Below are 20,267 nucleotides of genomic sequence, written 5' to 3'. Positions count from 1 at the left end.
GAAATAAAAAGAATACATAAAGTAAAAACTATTAAGATGAAGGTAATGAAATACATTTCTTTTCGGACATGTTAAGATAGAAATATGACTCATGTATATATATATATATCAGTATGTATGGGTGTGGACATACTGAGATATATCTGTACATATATTTTCATAAAATACTAATTCAAATGTTTATAAAGGGTTTATACAAGGGTATGTATATACATATGTGCATGTACACGTTTCTGACATGTCTGAAATGAATTATTAAAAAAAGATAATTTTTTTTTACTAGAAGGCCTAAACAGATAATAGTGTTTTAAATAAACTGAACTAACTAAACTAGTCTAACGTTGTAAGGCTTGATTTAAAAGAAGTGAGTGCGTCAGCAGTCCTCAAGGTATTCAGGACATTTGTTCCCCAGGTGAGGAGCATAGATAAAAGTCTTATTTTGTCTCATCATAAGACAAAATATAAAATACAATAAAGTCCATGATTATCTGACATTTGCACAAATTTCAGCAGATTGGTTTGTGTTTTTACCGTCGGTGCCTTCAAAAGTGGAGTGCAGCTCTAAAAGCAGAAAATCATGTAGAAGTGAATTATTTCAGTGAGACACAGCTCCCACGCCACTGTCAAACAGGAAACCTCATGGGACTACCATCTTTTGGCACAAAGGACAGTTTAACATCATGCCCCGTGTTTATTGAACCTGTATTGATTTTTAAATATTAATTTTGAGCATGAATATAACGCAATACAGACTCTTGTCTCGTCAACTTCGTCTTATTTTTTTATTGCTTTTAATACTTATTATTGTTTGTATTATTTTGCTATCTTTTCATTAGGGTATAATTGCTGGTGCGACAATGTAAATTTTCCCATTGAGGGACAAATAAATGTAATGAAAAAGGAGACCCCAGGCAGAAAAGCTCCTGCAGTAAGTCAGGAGCTAATGGGGCTCTCAATAAAATGAAATGGAATGAAATCTTATCTCATGTAATCTGATCTGATCTGATGTTAGAATAAGAGAAAATCAAGAACATAAAACAACTTATTCATGTCCAGAAAGTATAGGGAAGAAGCTCTTATTGATAACATTTCAACTCTGATGCAAAAAAATAGACAAGAAAAACATCTGCGCTCAGAGATTCTCTGAAAACTGTTGTTTTTTATTTAATTTTAATGAATTATAAGATAAATTACAAAGAAACCAAACTAAAAGGGTTTGAAATAGTTACATTTATGTTCAAGAATTTGTGGAATTTTGACTGATTAACTTATTTAATTTAGTAAAAGTTGTCTAAAGATTTAGAATAACTCCAAACTACATCTAGAATTTACAGAATAAAAAAGGAGAGGGAAAGAAAAAGAAACTATGCTAATCCTCACACCATCCTCCTATGATCACAAATAAAACTGGGCTATTATTGATTAATAGCAGAGGGCTGCACTGCCAGTAAATCCAATGTTCTCTCTGTGTAAATGTATTGGGAAACTCCTTGAGTGTTGTGTCAATACGAGGGAAGTGCACAATTTTATTTAGTTTTGTCCATGTTGTCCTAAATGAGAGGCAGAGAGCACATAAATCAGATGACATGGTGACATGTGTTGAAGAATTATTTAAACTACGTATAATCATCAGCTTTCCTCAACCTCAAAACATAAAAGAAATCATTTAAAATGTTTAGTGATGATTCTTAACATGATTTTTAATGTTAGGCTTTTGAACGTCATTATCGACACTCCCTATATCTAATCATCTTGTAATACTCTTAGCCGCCACGGAGTGGCGCTTTTCCCCTCTGTCATGCATTAGTTCTAGCTTTTTCTATGGTGCGTTCAAGTGTTCCTTGAAATATTTAAACACACTTTATTGCGTACTTATAAAAAAAAAACAACACCACGTATCTCAGTTAAAATATAACTTTTATCAGGTGTTTCTAAATTAATTTTAAACGGCAAGCAACACAGTACAGCTGTAATATTGGGAAATTCACAGAAACTGAGTAATAGGGAAACTATTGACTGATAGGCGTGACAAAAACAAATATGAAAGGAATGTACTTCGGAATGAGACTAAAACTATATATATATATATATATATATAGATACACACACAACAAACCCACAGTTGTGTGTGGTGTAAACATTTCAATTTTCTAAATGACTTCTAAATTAATCCTCATGAGATCAGTGTCTTGTAGCTCAATTCCGAATTCATAGAAACCTTGTCGAGTTGTGTAATAATGGGGGTGACCACTGTATTAATAGAAGATTTCATCACAAGGAGGCAGAGAACATAAGCAGGCGACTGTTTCCCATCAGAGCTCTTTAAAGAATCCCACCCACTGTGGTTCTCCCGGTCCTCTGGAAAGAAATACAAACTATTACATTTTCACTGCCTGCTCAAGCTGTTCACTATTTGCCAGACAAGAATTCAGATCACCTTATCAAAATTAGTGATCATAATCAATTCAAAGCTGTACGGAACAAGAAATAAAGAAGCAAACCAGCACATTCACATCAAGAAGCCTCCTTCGTCTTTATTAAATTGTTTGGTTAATACAGATCGTAGTTCAGGGAGAGTCAGTGGGTTGATGTGGATGAACACTCCACCATCAGTCAATCATAAACACCGAGCACGGTCAACTGCCTCAGGTGGGTTTTCCTTAAGTCACACAGGACAAAGAAACTTAGTGTAAAACCTGCCGGATGGGAGTTTTGTTCTTTTTATTTTATATATATATATATATTTTTGTTTTAAATCAAAAAAGGAAAAAAAAAATACAAAAAGAAAAAACATCTGTAGTGTGAAATCCTTTTTAAATTTTGACATATGTTACATTACTTTAAATTTACAAAAGTGCAAACAGATCATGGTGTTGTGATCACTATATAAGCCATGGCATGTGGGACTCGGCCGTGTCCTCGTCTTGGACCTCGGTGCCGCCAGTCCAGCTACACAGGCAAACCAAAAGCAACTTAAACATCACTGTCGTTTCATATAAGAGGGGCAGATTTTCAATACAAGGTCCTCAGCAATGAATATTGTAGTGATTATGGCACACACCGTTTTTTGGTCCATCCATAAGACACAGACTTCGTTTTTTTTTCCTCTTCTAAATGCTTAAATAAGTCTCGTGTTGTTATACAATGTGCACTGCTGTGTGGGCCCCTCCTCCCCCCATCCTTGTCCCTTGCACTCATTTATGTTGGTATCGGTTGAAAGTCGTGTATCATGGCAGTTCTGGACTGGACTGTACAAGGGTCGGAGTTTACAGGAAGTAGTCTGGGGTGCGGCGAGTGACGTGAGGTTCCCCTCTGCGAGGCGCCGGATCAAACTGCAAACTGGAGAAGAAAGGAAGAGAGCAGGAATTTAACACAGGAATCTGTGCCATCATGGAAAGAAATGCCGAACAAATACTCTTTTAAACGACCTGCAAAATGACATGTCCTGTTTTTCCAAGTACTTACAAAGAGTATTTGAGGGTGTCGTCTAATTCCATGATAGCTGCCTGGTTGCCACAGCGGTAGCAGTAGTTGGGAGCACTAAATATTGTCACCACATTCCTCTCATGACACCAGTTGTAGCCCTGAGAGAAAGCAGATGCATTATTTGTTAATGCGATAAATGGGTGACACAATATAATATAAATCTAAAAATGATCATGATGATTAAACACTTTATTGTACCGAGTAGCAGGAATCACCGCCGGTCTATTGTTATCACATTTCCATTGAGAACATTAAAGACACAAACCTCCATAACCAGCTGGTGGGCTCGAGAAACCAGTGTGAGTCGGTTGGCGTGGTTGAACGTCTCAGAAATGTCTTGTCCAAAAGTGTAGCCGGCTCCTCTGGGAGAGATCCCCCAGCCACCGCGATCGTCGGGGTCCGACCAGAGCAGGTCGCACATGGGACCCTTGAAAGGAAACAAAGAGATTAATTCTAGATTACTCAAACCAAAAGAGTTTAATGATGGCAAATGATAAAGACACCTCTGATTATTGGGACTGGTCATTAAGTTCATTCGGCCATAGTTGTTCATGTTTACCTCATGTGGCACTTCTTGTAAACGGTCCAGAGCCCTTATGTGGTCCAATGTATCTATGGATGGTGAGAGGCCTCCATGAAGGCAGAAAATCTGCAGGGGGAGGAAAATAAATACATTTCTGAATCCTTCACACATTCCTACTAATATTTCCTGTATTCCTTTGAGAAAAAGAAACATCCTATTCCATTTTCACGTTGGTGAGAGAGTCTACTGGTATATTCTCACCTGAGAGTCTACCAAGGCAGTGAGGGGGAGGTAATCAAACAGGTCTGTGAAGTACTTCCACACGTTGGCATTTCCATATTTCCTTAGGCACTCGTCGTAGAAGCCGTACACTTGTGTGATCTGTCTGCTCTCGTGGTTTCCTCGGAGGATTGTGATGCGCTCCCGGAAGCGTACCTGGAACACAGGCAGAGAAAAGACTTCAGATCAAGCAAATAGTCACTTTCTCAACTTCTCAAAACGGTGCGAGGCTTTCAAATGATCACCAACCTTAAGTGCTACTAGTAAAGTGACGGTTTCTACGGAGTAGTACCCTCTGTCCACGTAGTCTCCCATGAACAGGTAGTTTGTGTCTGGAGATTTGCCGCCGATCTTGAAGAGCTCCATGAGGTCGTGAAACTGACCGTGCACGTCGCCGCACACGGTCACCGGACATCTCACCTCCTGCACATTCGATTCTTTTGTCAGGATCTCCTTGGCCTGGAGAGGAAAAACACACACAGCTGCAGATGAGACCAAGGAACTGAACAGGGCTCTAACAGTATGGGAAAATGATGAGGTTCCATTAAGACTTTTAGTGCACAGAACTGGAATTCGTGCAAATGTTGAGCTCATTCAGGTGCGGCAAAACCACAATGATCCTGTAATCACGCGCTCTGCACACCGTCATTTTCTATGTCATTCAATGCCCCCCGTCATTATTTGAATAACAGACAATTAACTGCCAACCTCTTTGTGCAATTTCCACATGGGCCTCCGTTGAGGTCGACATGAACACGCTACAACGGCGATTACACCACGGCCTGCAACACCATCACCAGAATCTCTTCAGAGACGAGCCCCTACCCTCTCGGTTATTCTCCCATATATCCGATTTGCAGAGCTTGGAAAGGCTGCTCTGGCTGCACTGCAGTGTTTCCTAAAATCAATTAGTGTGGCGCTTCAAAAGAGAAGGATCGGATCGTGTCTTTCATCCGACTGCAACCAGAAACGTTGTGGCAACAAGACAAGCAACAAGTAAAATGAGAATTGTAATAATGTCTTAGTTTGACATACGGTTGTGCTGAGAATTCATGGAGAAAAAGGTCGAAAAGTGTCTGCTGCAGTGCATGACTCAGGATGCTGCCTCCAGCTAAAGCTCTTAGAGGAAACACTCAGCTGCTGCTGTCTCGGCGCAAAGCCACCCACCGACAAAACCCTCAAAATATCCAGCGGGGTCAGCTGATGAAGTATATTAGGCATCGCTGGGCTTCATTTAAACGTCTGTGTCGAGTGTCAGTTTCCTTTTTTATTGAATTATTTTAAATGCATGTGTGAGCTGAAACGAAGAATGCTCAATCAGGTATTTTCCAGCTGCCACCAGCAGCTGTGCAATCCGTACAAAACTAAAAATGGGAAGAAACAGTAAATCTGGAGACCGACAACGAGGCCTATTCCTGGACTGCGTCTTGCTCGGCTGGTTGGGATGTCTGATCATGGTTTCAGTCAGCTGGATGAGCTCTTTTAAGACGCATTAGAACAAATAAATCCTGAGGCTGGGGGAGAACTTCTCTAAAGCTGAAGGACCACCCGACCCACCAGCCATGAAGGAAGTGGAAATCTCTGCCAAAATCAAAGAGAGCAGCAACATTTTGAGACCGACAATCTCTGATAACAAACTTTGAAACCCATCTCATCCACGAGTACAGAAAAGTGCGTGACACATTAACATGACGTCCTTCATGCAGAGAGCAGAGCTGTGTCCGAGCGGTCATCATCAGATGGGAGCGAGAGTGACCAGGGCAGGCCTGCAACGCTGCACAATGTTGACCTATATTATATACGCTCCGACCGTGTCCATGCAACCACGTGACAGGAGGCCTTTCAGTCACTGGGCTGCAGATGACAGATTGACCAGCAATTCAGTCACTAAGCCCGAGAGAATATTCTTGATGCCTGGACTAAAGTGGAACAGCGACAGATTTGCTCTGCCCATTCCTACTGATCCTAATTACTCAGAGGAAAGAAAACAAACATAAGCAGACAAAATAAGCCCTTTAAGGTGCATTTTAAGTGGGCCAGGTCAGTCGTCTGGGGAGGTTATCTGTGACGAATTGCTCAGACGTTGAACCAAAAAAAAAAAACATTGACATTGGTATACTGTACCACCGAGTACTTTGACATCCGGGCAAAAGCACAGACAAACTGTTCAGCTAGAAATCACATCCTAATTTGGTGTCACAACAACACCAGGAAGTCTGCCGATACAGGCGAGACAATGGATCAAAAAAAGGCCACGCAAGTGCTCATTAGTTATTCGGTTCCACTGTCCACAAGTTGCTTTGTTGGCGTAGGGCACAGAAGAAGACCTTTGTCTGTGTAACCTTACATGCCAGTGAATGTCCGATATACTCGCTGATGCATGAGAGATGGCACAAGTAAACACACTGTTACTTTCCATCTCTGCAGAATGCAGTTCGGCCAACACTGGATTTTATTTTCCCAGTGCTGCTGCTTGTTTTAGTTCTGGTTACAATGGATTCATTCTTTAGAAGAAAAAAAGAAAAAGTCAATTACTTCATCTGCTTTTCCCCCCACTTACATGATGGGTTTTTATGATGGCGTAACAAAATATCTGGGCGGAAATAAAAACCCACCGGATTATTTTTTGCATAAAATATTACATAAAAGGTTGATTAATAACCTCCTGCTACTGTCACCTGGATACCTTTTTCATAACTCACAGTTTAAGCCTGGATTTAGCAAATGCCAGGAAGCATAGAGAGAGAGGGATTGCCAGGTAACAGAACGTACCGTGGAAACCACAGCTGTGAATGAAAAGGATGACGGCAGAGGTTACACAAGCGCCTCGCCCAAAGAGCGGGCCACACCTGCGGTAGAAATGCCGAGGCGAGCTGCTGGGAGGAGGGAAGCACCAGATTACGGCTCCGCCCGAGACATCGGACGCCGTACGGTCAACAAACTGCTCAGCCGGGTGGCAAGAAATGAAGTCAGCATTTTCCCGGCTGCCGCAATATAATCCCATTAAAACCCGAGTTAAACACAGCTGAAGGTTCTGCGGCAGACGACTTAGGGCGAATTAAGCAAGACGACAACCACGAGCGGTGACCTCACCCCCAGACGTTTATGGTAGTTTCACTGAAATCGCAATAATTCCGGCAACAATCAGCAGCCAAAGGTGTCAAGACTGTGACAAATGTGTAGTTTTACAGGGATACATTCAACTGCATCACTACAAAAAGATTAAATTGTGATGGAAACTGAATTGCATTGTTTATACGACAACATTCCTACAAAATGATCCCGGAACGAGCTTCTGCAGATGTACAACAGCAGCAAAACCAGCCATCTTTTGAGGACTCGTCTTTCAATCTGACTGGATGCCTGAGTTAAAGTGACCGTCTGGCTGCGCTGAACTGCTTCAAACAGAAATGAGGGTCATGCAGAAGGCGCCGGCTCCAAAAAGTAGGGCAACTGTTGCCACATGACCAAAATATTACATCACACGGGTACATTTTGGGTGATGTCATGAAATATTAATGTTGGGGAGGAACTCTGAAGTCTTGCTGGTTTCATGGTTGCAGTATAGTACTTTGATGTCTTAAAAAAGTAACTTTTAAAAATCACAATAACATGAAGCGGTTCCATAAGCCTAATTTGAATAGTATAAAGTTTCTCATAAAGCTGCTAAAAAAAGAAAACACTGCTGGTAAATGACAGTAAAGGAAAACACCAGCACGTAAGTAATTAAAAGCAAATTGGAAAATTAATTTAGTTTAACAAGGGGAAAAAACAAAAGGTCAACAAAAGGAGAAGTCTCTCTGATGCACATGTGAGTGGTTTAATTATGTTTGCTCCGTGTAATTGACAGTAAGATAAAAAACAATTTCCAGGAGGAGGCACATTGTGTACAGTTACTTTATTTAAACCACCACCAGATTAAACACTATTAAACGATCAAACAGATGACCTCTCAATTTAGTTCACAAATCATGTTTGAAAAACACATAACGGCAAACACAAAGGGTTTGTAAGGCCGTGCTCAGACTAAAAGTCTGGCGCCTCCAGCTTTCCCTCACATACAGCTGGGGGAGCAGGAACGAGAGGCGAGAGGACGTTACACAGCACATATTTCTCCTCGACTCCCCCATACATCCCAAAACAGAGACGGCCGCTCTGTGAGTCACAATGAACAGTGTTACCCTGAGTCACTCTCTCTGATCTGCTCCACAGGCAAAGGCTTTGATACGGCGAGTGATGCAACCCGCAATCAATCATATCCTCGGTTATTTTTAACCCGGGGAGGATGTTATGTCGGTGCATTCTGCTGAATGTATTAACACGGGGGAACAGATGGGTCGAAGCAGGTAGATGCTGGTTTATGAGGTTTATGCAACAACAAGGAAACCAGCTTTTCTTCTTTTACTTTTCTACTTTGATGGCATCCTTATTATTACATAAGGAAGGACACAGGATGGGGGGTGGGGACAAAATATTCTGAGCAATTCTGACTTGTTTTGTATTCTTTGAATAGATTTCCAACATCTGTTTACAGAGTCTGCTAATTATTCCACAGCAACATTTTAAAGCAAACAAACTTTATTCCTCTGTTCAGGAGCGACTTGCAACAAGATCGAATCATCTATAATTATAAAGATAATTGCCACAGAATCCTAAAAGTGGCTTTAAACCCTCTTCATTGCTCCGATACTTACTAAACAAAAACAAATGTAGGGATTAACAGGTCACTTGAGAGTAGAGCGCCCTTAACCTTCAGCGCTCCTAACATGGTATTGGGCCTCGTCTGTGTCCTTTTAAGAGCCAAGAGGAAAAGAGCTGCTGCACTAAAGAATGAAAACATCTCGACGAATGAAGCCTCCTCCACAAGTATTCAGCAAATTCGATTCCAACAGTTACTTGCCGTTATGTTTCACAATCAATTCTATAAACGCCAATTCCTCCAGCAGTGGGAGAATGAAAAAGAATCTTGACATAAAGCAACCAGGACTTGTGGCAATCCGTGCGTGAGCCTTGCAGGGAGACAAGTTCTGAACTGATTAAACTACCAACTCCAGAACCAATAAGCAGACAGTGTCTAAACACTGAAGGTCAAGTTTTGTTTTCAGGCCAGACGTGCAGAACTGGACGTCAGCCCAGGGGATGCTGAGAGATTGAGGTTAAGCTGCAGCTCAGACCACAGAAAGTGTGCACAGTCAGCTGGCCAGCATGTGTACGCTTTTGTGTATTCGGTGTGAAGTGACGATACAAATGCGACCACATCCGTGGCATCCTCTGGAAAACATTACCGAGGTGAACTCAAAGTAATTAGTTTATAATGAAGGATTAAGTCGCTCTTTTTAGAAGACGAACCTCATGTGAAAACATTCCACCATTATTCCCAGACGGCGCAAGAAGTCAGAAAGTCATGCGCCGGCATGTAAAGAAGTGCTGACACTATTCACATGACATATCCCTGACTCATTAAGTCATATTTAAGTTTAAGATTGACTATCTTATTGCCATGTAAACAGGGCTGCGTCACCACTTATTGACTTTTGAAGTCAATGAGAAGCCAGATGAGGGTCAGGGACCGGTGACTAATTGCAGCTCTCAAGACAACCTGTGTGAAATGCAGGAAGAAAAAAAAAAAAAGATGAAGAACAACCTAGACTAAACAGCCTCCTTATTCGATACACATGTACAATCTAAATTGATCCCGTACAACAGCAGCCATCATTAATGCTTAATTTACATTTTAGTCAAACAGCATGTTGTGTTTTGTGGTGGCTGTTTGCAACAGTGTTGGTTGAAGTACACAAGCGAGAGGTTCCAGTTGGGCAAATGACGTGTATACATATGGCCCATCTTAGTTAACCTGAACTACACAACACTAGAAGCAGTGGGCTGCCACTTTACAGAGCCCGTGTAGCGGTTGAAGGCCTGGCTCACGGGCCTAACCTGTCGGCAGTGGGATTTGAACCTGTGATACTTCAATCCCGAGCTTTCTCGGGCCACACAGATGTTCTTTTGTCGCTACAAGCCTCGTCTATTGTATTCAAAATATATCTATCATGGCAGTCAACCCACTGTAAAGCACAATGACTTTTTAAGAACTGAAATGACTGAACTAAAACTAAAGAAAGTTATTGAATACCATTGTACTTTTAAAAGGTAGGATTTATGGCTCTGTTACTGCAGTGTTGGCTCATGGGCCTGGTGTTCGGCACCCCTTGGAGAGACAAATTTAAAGCAAGTTCAACTTTGAGCTTTTGAGCACATGGACACGTCTGTAGTGGAAGTCTCGCGTTCTTATTCACTTTATGGGCTAAGCAAGATAAACTGCGAGGTGTTGGGTGTCTACAGTGAAGTGTTGAGGACTTTGTGGGACCGAGCTGGTTAAAGGAGATGCTGCAGTCCCTGACAGGCTGAATGAGGAGGCGAGTGGAAATGTGCGATGGGACTTGAATTCACCGCGCCGTTTCTTCCGCCCTGCCCTCGGCAAATCCTAAACATGTTCCCCGTAACTCAATATTCAGCGACATTGCTGGCGAATGGAAGCTTGAGTTGCTTGGGAAGAGGCGACAGGACACATGGAAGGAGAGTCAAAGTCCCGCGCGGCGAGGAGAAATGTACACTAAAGACGCCATTTTAAGAACGTCTGGAAGGCGGCGGGCGGCCGGGAGGGCCGGTGGAAGGAGGGAGTGGGGAGGGGGGGGATTTTTATAAAATAACTCACCTTTTCACACAAAGTCTTCACTTGGCCCTCGGACAGCTGCTTGCACTCGTTCAGCTGCTCGATCCACTGGTCGATTTCTTTCGTGAACGCCTTTTCGTCCATGTCTGCGGGTTTTCTTCCGTCGCCGGGTTTCTGTCGTTACCTCGCGCTGATCCCGATGATGAGGCAGATCTCAGCCCTCAAACGTCTCCTTCAGTCGTCCGTCACTAAAGAGCCGCCGCAGACAGGAGTTGTCGGCTTGTTGCAAGACGCATGTGCCGCCAGCTGCCGGATCACTATTTGACTGAATTCAATCTGAAGGGAGGGAGAGGAGTCAGTGTGGCGATCCACCCTGGAAACTAGTCCCGAGTCAAGTAACCCAACAGCAACACACCGCTTCCGGCTGCCACCTTCAAAATGAAAGCAGGACTGTCAGATACGATCAGAAAAAAAAAACTGTCATGGATGAATACAACAGAGCTAAACGTCACATGAGGCTGTTGACATGTGCCGTATACATACTATTTTTAACAAACCATTTAAAGAAAGAAAATATGATTTGTTTATCCATATGGAAGAATCTCTTTATCTGCATCTAACCTATCATATTCATAGTTTCAATCCCGACCTCCAGGGTATGAATCCCTCGCAAACAATACCTACCCCTACCCAAACCAGGGCTTGAAGCTCCCTCCCTACCATCTGTCACTTCTATTCATTTTTCTTTGTTTCTACCCCCTAACCCCAATCAGAACAGTAGAAAGTATCCACCAACACCTATGCTTGCCCATGCGAAATTGTTGTTGCTTTTTCTTTGTAAAAATGCCGTGAGACGACTGCGTTGTATTTGGCACTGTAGAAATAAAATTGAGCTTGTGTGAAGAAAACCTCAATTCCCTGACATCACTGCACCAAATGTAGAGATGCTGTGGATGGATCCCACGGCCTTGTATATACATCAAATGTGCCCTAGCACCGAGACACTTCCCACTAAAAATCGAGTGAATGCAGAAAGCAGGAACCCTCAGGCGAGATAAGTGTAGGTGGGGGATCATGCGGGAACTACCTCAGAATGGGATGCCATTCATGAAAATAGCACTCTCGCCTGGTAGCAAGAATGTCCCTCGCTTTAGTCAGGTCTTGAGATACAGGAGTCATGCTTTGGAAAACAGGTAATCACATTATTGAAAAGTAGCCTAAACAAAGGATTAAGACAACACTAAAACAGGATAGCACTGTAACTTCTTCGAATACAGTCTGAGTTGCACATTTATTAGAAATATTGGTCTGTTTTCTGGAATAGAATACAATGAAATAGCCTATATTGCCTTTGTAACACTGGACTTAAATAGCTGACATACATGGTACTACGCTTAAAAGACATTGACTTCCAAAAACGTGTCCAATTTAAAAGAATGTATAGTGACTAAAGAACTTTTGACGAAACATTTTTCTCAATTGTCCTGCTTTTATTTGCTTTTAACAACGAGAGCCCACATTTTGAGACATCCGTGATTGTAGTATGGGCGAATACAGGGTATAGACTGGACAGGCTGCCAGCCCATCTTAGGGCAGACAGACAAACAGAGTCATGAAATAACCTCACATTCATGTTTTTATACTGTGGACGTAAACGAGAGCACCTCAAGCACATGCAAACTTCACACAGCCCACCCTGAACTAAAAAACAAAACAATCTGGAGTTTTTTTTATATTCTAATGAAAGATCTTCACTTAAATGTAATTTAGGTTCTGAAATGTGTATTTATAGGTCACTGCTGTATGATTCTCTTGGCTGATCTCAAGCTTTTTACCGTACCAGGTTGGAAATGTTTAACAGCTCAAAGTCGCGTGTTTCTCTTCAGTCTCTTTTTCCGCCTTCCGGTGGTGGATTGTATCCAGCTTGACTTCACGACAGAGCGCAGCTCGACACAAATAGCAACCGGAGACCGGTGACGGCAGCTTTGCCATTGGTCCCCTGCTCTGCTTCCTCTGCGGCGTTATTGGCTCAACGTTTAACAGAGAAGTTACCGACACAGGAGAGAGAATACATCATCGCCTTCCTCTGGAAGCATGTGATGTGATGATTTGAGGTGTAACTATGATGTCACTGTTTTACATGTTGCTCTCAAAAAGCAAACGAAATCCCAGGCAGTCAGGATCCTCATGTAAAACCGCTCATAACCTCTATTCACAGGTTCAAATGTTGTATCGAAACAAAGAGAGTATAGCTATTGTAGCGATCAGGGAGCTGATCGCTGTGTATGCAGCAATGCATCTTGGGTGTTTGGGGAATATGGGCTTTAAACTTCAATTAATGTTGTTCTAATTAGTTTTGGCTGTAGTGTTGGTGTTTGTGTTGTCATGCTTTTACTGTTTTATCAGTTGACCCAATTTAATTTATTGTTATTGTAGCACCAAGTACGAGAGTTGTACTGTGTTTGATGTGCTCTGGTCCGTTTTCTTCAAATGTGTTCGTTCTGATTTTTCACAATAAAAGCGCCTGTCTGTACAGCGTGCGGAAGGAAGCCTGAATCGTCCTTCTTCTTCTCGGCTCGCCACATTGGTGTCAGAAGTGGGATCTTCCGTCAGAAGACTGGAGATGGAGGTCCACGAACTCGAGCGAGCTGTCGAAGAATGCATGGCTTCCCTACGGGAGATGATGAAACAGACGAAAGAGCCCAGCGGAGAGGGGAGCGAAGCGTCGAGACCTCGACGTCCCCTGGAGGCCGGTGATCGGCAAGACGGCCTCAGCTCGCCACAACCTCATCGCCCCCTGGAGGCCGGGAGGGGTACTACAGCAGACGGCTCCAGTGCACCGCGGCTTCATTGCCCCCTGGAGGCCGGGAGGGGTACTGCAGCAGACGGCTCCAGTGCACCGCGGCTTCATCGCCCCCTGGAGGCCGGGAGAGGTACTGCAGCAGATGGCTCCAGTGCACCGCGGCTTCATCGCCCCCTGGAGGCCGGGAGAGGTACTGCAGCAGACGGCTCCAGTGCACCGCGGCTTCATCGCCCCCTGGATGCCGAGTGGATTAATACAGCAGATGCCGTTGGAGCTGTCGGCCACAGTTCATCAGAGAGCGTTCCTGCTGCTGCCTCAGATAACTCTTTGCCACTGATGGTTTTGTCAAACCCACAACCAATGATGATGCCCAGATTGCCAGTCAAACTGCCTAAATACAATGGCGCAACGCCATTAACACCATACCTAGCCCAAGTCCAACTAGCAGCACAGCACAGCGGCTGGAGTGATGAGGTTACTGCCACACATCTGGCCCTTGCATTAGAGGGGAAGGCGGTGCAAGTGCTTCTTGACCTTGCTCCAGCAGAACAGCGAGACCTTTCCAGCCTGACTACAGCACTGCAGAGGCGGTTTGGACTACGGCGATTCACCGACCACAGTAGGGAGCAGTTAGCTGATCGGCGTCGGAAGGAGGGGGAGAACTTGGGTACCTTTGCAGCAGATGTACAGTTATATGCCCAGCAAGGCTACCCACATTTTGACGCTGCTGCCCAAGAAGAGCTCGCCCTTCACGCCTTCCTACGGGGCCTCGCGCCTGAGAGGCTGCGGCAACATGTCCGCCTAGCCTTGCCTCAATCCCTCTCCGAGGCGCTGTATGAAGCTGAACGGGCTGAAGTAGTGCTCTCTTCTCAGCCAATGCGGCAAATGGCCCCTGCTCCACGACCACTTGTCAGAATGGCTGACTACGGTGAGGAAGAGGAGGCTGAAGAGACCCGCCAAGCCACGCCACGCCAAGTGCTGTCATCCCAGGAGAGGCCGGCGCGCTTCAGCAAACCATCCCGTTCACCTGGCCGCTGCTACCGGTGTGATGAGCCTGGTCACATGGCACGCAACTGCCCAGCTCCTGCCCCGATTATCAAGACAGAGGGAAACGACAGAGGAGTGGCTCAATGAGGGGACCGCCACTCCAACCTCCACTCCCCCTCCAAGGCAGATGCACGTTGGTGGGCCGTTGCGGCCACTCTAAAGGACTCTATCTGAATTGCCAACTTGATAGTCATCACTGCCGTGCTCTGGTAGACACAGGATCCACAATCTCCTTAGTACGACCGGGTACTCTCCCTGACACCACAGGCACCCCTTCCATGGCGTGGGCTCCAACTGATACGCAACTGATGACAGTGACTGGGGAAAAGGTTGGAATGGAGGGGAAGAGGCTGCTGACAGTCCGAGCGGGAGACCAGGAGGTGGTGCACGAATTCTGGCTTGCCAATATCCAGGACCCATGTATCATCGGGCTAGACCTGCTGAGCCGTTGGGGAGCTCAAATTGATGTGGTGAGTAAGACTGTCACCCTCCGTGATGAGATAGTAAGGCTCCAGTCTGGTCGGGAAGGAAAGAACCAGGGGAGAGAGCACCGTCGAGCAGCCGCAGCGGAGCAGGTGCCAACACCCAACACTAGCAACACACCACCACAATCTGTTGGAGCACCACCCATAGGGCTAACAGTCATTCCATCTGCTGAGACAGCTGAAGCTATACATCAACTCTGGCAGCGCAGCAGTAGCAGCGGTCTCGACTCTCAGCAGTGCCACAAGTTGAAATGCCTCCTCGATGACTACAGGGACATTTTTGCTGCCAGAGATGAGGACTGTAAGCAGACTTCCCTAGTCCAGCACACCATTGACACTGGGAATGCCCAACCAATTCGTCTACGCCCCCATCGGCTGGCCCTCTCCAAGTGGCAGGCGGCAGAGGAAAAGATCCACGAGATGCTCGCAGCTGGGGTGATTGAGCCCTCAGACAGCCCATGGGCCGCCCCAGTCGTTTTGGTGAAGAAGAAAAATGCCACCTGGCGGTTTTGTGTGGATTACCGTCGCCTCAATGCAGTCACCAGGAAAGACTCTTACCCTCTCCCACGCATCGATGACGCCCTAGACCACATTGCTGGGTCCAGCTGGTTCAGCTCCCTTGACCTCCGCAGTGGCTACTGGCAGGTGGAGCTGGCCCCCGAGGCAAGACCAAAGACCGCTTTTACCCTTGGCCAGGGACTGTGGCAGTTCCGGGTCATGCCATTCGGACTCTGCAATGCCCCAGCTACGTTCGAGCGACTGATGGAGAGGGTGCTGGCCAACGTTCCCCGGAGCCACTGCGTGGTGTATCTTGACGACCTGTTGGTGCACGCCAATAACTTTGACAGGGCTCTGTCCAATCTGAGTGAGGTTTTTGCAGCCATCCGTCGAGCAGGGCTGCGGCTGAACCCTGCCAAGTGTCGCCTACTGTCCAGGGAGACGGAGTTCCTGGGCCATGTCGTCAGTGCTCAGGGTGTTGCTACTAACCCGGCAAAGGTGGCTGCAGTTCGAGATTGGCCAACCCCTGCAAACGTCAGTGAACTGCGGAGCTTCCTGGGACTGGCTTCCTACTACCGGCGCTTCGTCCGTGGCTTCGCCACCACCGCCAGTCCACTGCATCGCCTCACTGACAAGGGTAAACCATTCAACTGGGACGACAACTGTGCGGCGGCCTATGCTCAGCTCAAGACAGCCCTCACTGAAGCCCCTGTCCTGGCGTACCCCAATCCGCAACAGCCCTTCATCGTGGACACCGATGCCAGCAACGTGGGCGTTGGTGCCGTCCTCTCACAGCAAGGAAAAGATGGGGAACATGTGGTGGCCTACTTCAGTCGAGGTTTAAGCAGAGCAGAGAGGAACTACTGCGTCACCCGCCGTGAGCTGTTGGCGGTTATCCTGGCCCTCCGGCAGTTCCGGCCATACCTGCATGGGAGTCGCTTCCTCCTCCGCACCGACCACGCCTCACTGACCTGGCTCCTGAACTTCAAGAACCCTGAAGGCCAGGTGGCTCGCTGGTTGGAGGCTCTTCAAGGGTACGACTTTGAGATCCAGCATCGGGCAGGGCGGCTTCATTGCAATGCCGATGCCCTCTCACGTCGTCCGTGTGAGGCAGAGGAGTGTCGCTACTGCTGGCGACAAGAAGAGCGGAGTCAGGAGACAGAGCAGGTGGCGGCCGCCTGCCCGACTTACGACACTGAGGGATGGCTCCCCCTCACCACTGAGCAACTGAAGCAGCAGCAAGAGGCTGACATAACCCTGTCAGTGGTGAGAGGCTGGATGGACGCGGGGCAGCGCCCTAAGTGGGCTGAGGTGTCGGCCCTGGGACCTGAGGTCAAGGCCTTTCATTCCCAGTGGGGCAATCTGGAGGCCCGTGATGGGGTGATGTACCGTAGGTGGCTGGCGCCCGGACGAGGGAGTGACCTCTTGCAGCTGCTGGTGCCCCATGCTCTGCGTCCCCAAGTCCTACAGGTTGTCCATGGCTCAGCAGGGGCGGGGCACTACGGGGTTGCGAAGACCCTTCGTCGCCTGCGGGGACGCTTCTACTGGCCTGGCTGTCGGCAAGATGTGGAGTTGCATGTGCACTGCTGCGACAGCTGCACCGCCCAGAAGGGTCCAACTCAGCGCTCCCACGCTCCTCTGCAGCAGTATCTGGTGGGGGCCCCGATGGAGAGGATAGGGGTGGACATCCTCGGGCCCTTCCCGATCACAGACTCTGGCAACCGCTATGTGCTGGTGGCTATGGACTACTTCACAAAGTGGCCAGAGGCCTATGCAGTCCCAGATCAGACCGCCGCTACCACAGCAGAGAGGTTGGTGGAGGAGATGTTCGCCCGTTTCGGGGTTCCTGAGGAGCTCCATAGCGACCAAGGGCGGAACTTTGAATCCCAGGTCTTTGGTGAGATCTGCCGCCGGTTGGGGGTGAGTAAGACGAGGACAACCCCCCTTCATCCTCAGAGTGATGGTTTGGTGGAGCGATTCAATCGCACTCTGGCTACCCAGCTTGCCATCCTCACCAGCCAGCATCAGAGGGACTGGGACCGCCACCTTCCACTGGTTCTGTGGTCCTACCGATCGGCTGTGCAGGAGTCCAGCCAATGCACACCTGCAGCTCTCATGTTTGGGAGAGAGCTCCGGACACCGGTGGAGTTGGTGTTTGGTGCTCCGCCAGAACCGGAGATTGCCGGAGGAAAGGAGATGGATTACCTCCGCAGACTGAAAGAGCGACTGCAGGTTGTGCATGACTACACCCGTCAGGCCCAAGCTAATTCCAACGTTCGGCAGAAGAGGGCATACGACACCCGGTGCAGAGGACAAGCTTTTGGGCCAGGGGACCTGTTGTGGATATACTGCCCTGTCCGCAAAAAGGGGATCTCCCCCAAGCTTTGCAGCCACTGGCAGGGGCCTGGCGAGGTGGTGGGCCGTCTGTCTGAAGTGGTGTATCGGGTGCGGATGCCTGGTAAACGCCGCATTGTGGTGCTGCACCAGGACAGACTTTCACCATATCGCCCCCTTGCTCCACCAGCAGTTGTCGGAGGGGGTGATGGCAACCCCCCAGGCTCCAACCAGACTGACACTCCGCCAGGTCCGGCTGCTGGCTGCTCTGGACGGCCTGATCGCCAGCGGAGGCGGCCTGGACGCTTGAGAGACTTTGTCCTGGGTGATGGGGTCGCCGAGGACGACTGACCCCTCAGGTGGGGGCTGTGTAGCGATCAGGGAGCTGATCGCTGTGTATGCAGCAATGCATCTTGGGTGTTTGGGGAATATGGGCTTTAAACTTCAATTAATGTTGTTCTAATTAGTTTTGGCTGTAGTGTTGGTGTTTGTGTTGTCATGCTTTTACTGTTTTATCAGTTGACCCAATTTAATTTATCGTTATTGTAGCACCAAGTACGAGAGTTGTACTGTGTTTGATGTGCTCTGGTCCGTTTTCTTCAAATGTGTTCGTTCTGATTTTTCACAATAAAAGCGCCTGTCTGTACAGCGTGCGGAAGGAAGCCTGAATCGTCCTTCTTCTTCTCGGCTCGCCACACTATGTTACGTTATTGTCAAACCAAATCTAAAGGTCATAAAAATACCAAAATGTTGTTAACAACAACAACAACAAAACTCACTCATGACAAAATTTGCCCTGTTAATTAATATATTACTTTATACCAGTATATACAATACTACAACTTACCACTTTGCAGTCCGTTATGCGAACTTGAAGTAATGTCATTTTATGGCATTACGTGGCAGTAAAGAGTTTCTGAGTGTTTTCAGTTTGTCTTCAAGTTATAGTATTGATCTAAATGTATTCCAACCTTTTAACCATGAAATAAGTCTCAAAATGTTTGGTCGTCTTATATTCAGGGGGAATATCCAGCTCCTGGTGCTATCCTGAGTTCAACATAACCTCAGAAACAAGAGGAACATGCTGTTGAACGTGAACTCCTGAGTGAGCCAGTCAAGTGTCTGATCCGTACAATGAAACATGACTTGGTGATCCCTGTGGGGAAGACAAGGCAGTTACAGGTGTGGACATTTTTCATATTCAATTGTTCAAACTCCTGAAATATTGTGTCTTAGCTGCTTTGGATTGTAGTGAGGATGAGTGGCTCTGGGAGGAGCAGGCACAACCGGAGCACAAGAGCGAAGGCAGTCCAGACCAAAAAGGAAGATGTGTGTTTTTATTTAAAAAAAAAAAAGATTTTACTGGTAAAACACATTTTCCCCTTGTGGAAATTGATGTGGGGTCTAACTTTTTTGGAAGGAAGTTTTCCGCTATGAGCTGCAGATAGATAACAAAGATTTAAAAAAAAAAAAAAAAAACTTGAATCGCATGAGTCAACATTAGTGAATGCAGATTCTTCCACATAGACGTGCGAATAATTCCTCCCGGTGGAATTAAGCAATGACCTTTCTGGTGACCTTTGAAGAAATATTGCCGTGGCACAGATACTTCTGACTTCGTATCAACATGCAGGATGAAAACGTGAGAATGCATCATTACAAGGTTCAGATACAAAACCCTTACACAACAGTGCTCAGAGGAAAGTGGGACAACTGCATCTGCATGTTCTAAATGTCAGAACAATTATGTAGAACAATGCGGATTTCATGTACCATTTTGCTCGTGCATTGTTAGAAAACCTTCCTTGGGCAACACAAGGAGCGATCAGGATATAAACTCCCTCATTACAATGACCAAACCACATCGGAGGTGCAAAAACCACAGGCACCAGTCTACAAACACATGGAATAAAGTGATCAACACATGGGCATGTGCACTGTGCACACAGAGAGCATTACCGGCTTGAATGTTTGACTCCAACAACGAGCGGGATCCGGTGACTCTGTCCTGCTGTGGGGGATATTCTGCTTGCATGGTTGGGCTTCACCTTGGCTTTCCCTCCGTGGCGAGAGGTCACTGCGAATCAATGCAAAGCTGCTGTGAGTGATCGCCCTTATCCTGCGATGATACGTTTATAT

General features: G+C 46.3%; 1 protein-coding gene across 1 annotated transcript; it reads right to left on the bottom strand.

The window, feature by feature from the left end:
* Positions 1 to 2,510: 2,510 nt before the first annotated feature.
* On the bottom strand, positions 2,511 to 11,358 carry ppp2cab (protein phosphatase 2 catalytic subunit alpha b). The gene is made up of 7 exons (XM_080482620.1): positions 11,004 to 11,358; positions 4,538 to 4,747; positions 4,271 to 4,444; positions 4,046 to 4,135; positions 3,752 to 3,913; positions 3,466 to 3,584; positions 2,511 to 3,339 (listed from the first exon to the last, which is right to left on the bottom strand). The coding sequence occupies exons 1-7, from the start codon at positions 11,103 to 11,105 to the stop codon at positions 3,267 to 3,269; spliced, it is 930 nt and encodes a 309-aa protein (XP_080338746.1). The 5' UTR covers positions 11,106 to 11,358; the 3' UTR covers positions 2,511 to 3,266.
* Positions 11,359 to 20,267: the final 8,909 nt, after the last annotated feature.

Source organism: Lipophrys pholis (assembly GCF_963383615.2).
Source record: "Lipophrys pholis genome assembly, chromosome: 16".
Classification (NCBI taxonomy): Eukaryota; Metazoa; Chordata; class Actinopteri; order Blenniiformes; family Blenniidae; genus Lipophrys; species Lipophrys pholis.
The sequence above is the reverse complement of the archived record's forward strand: the minus strand, read 5'-3'. Positions and strand labels throughout refer to the sequence as shown.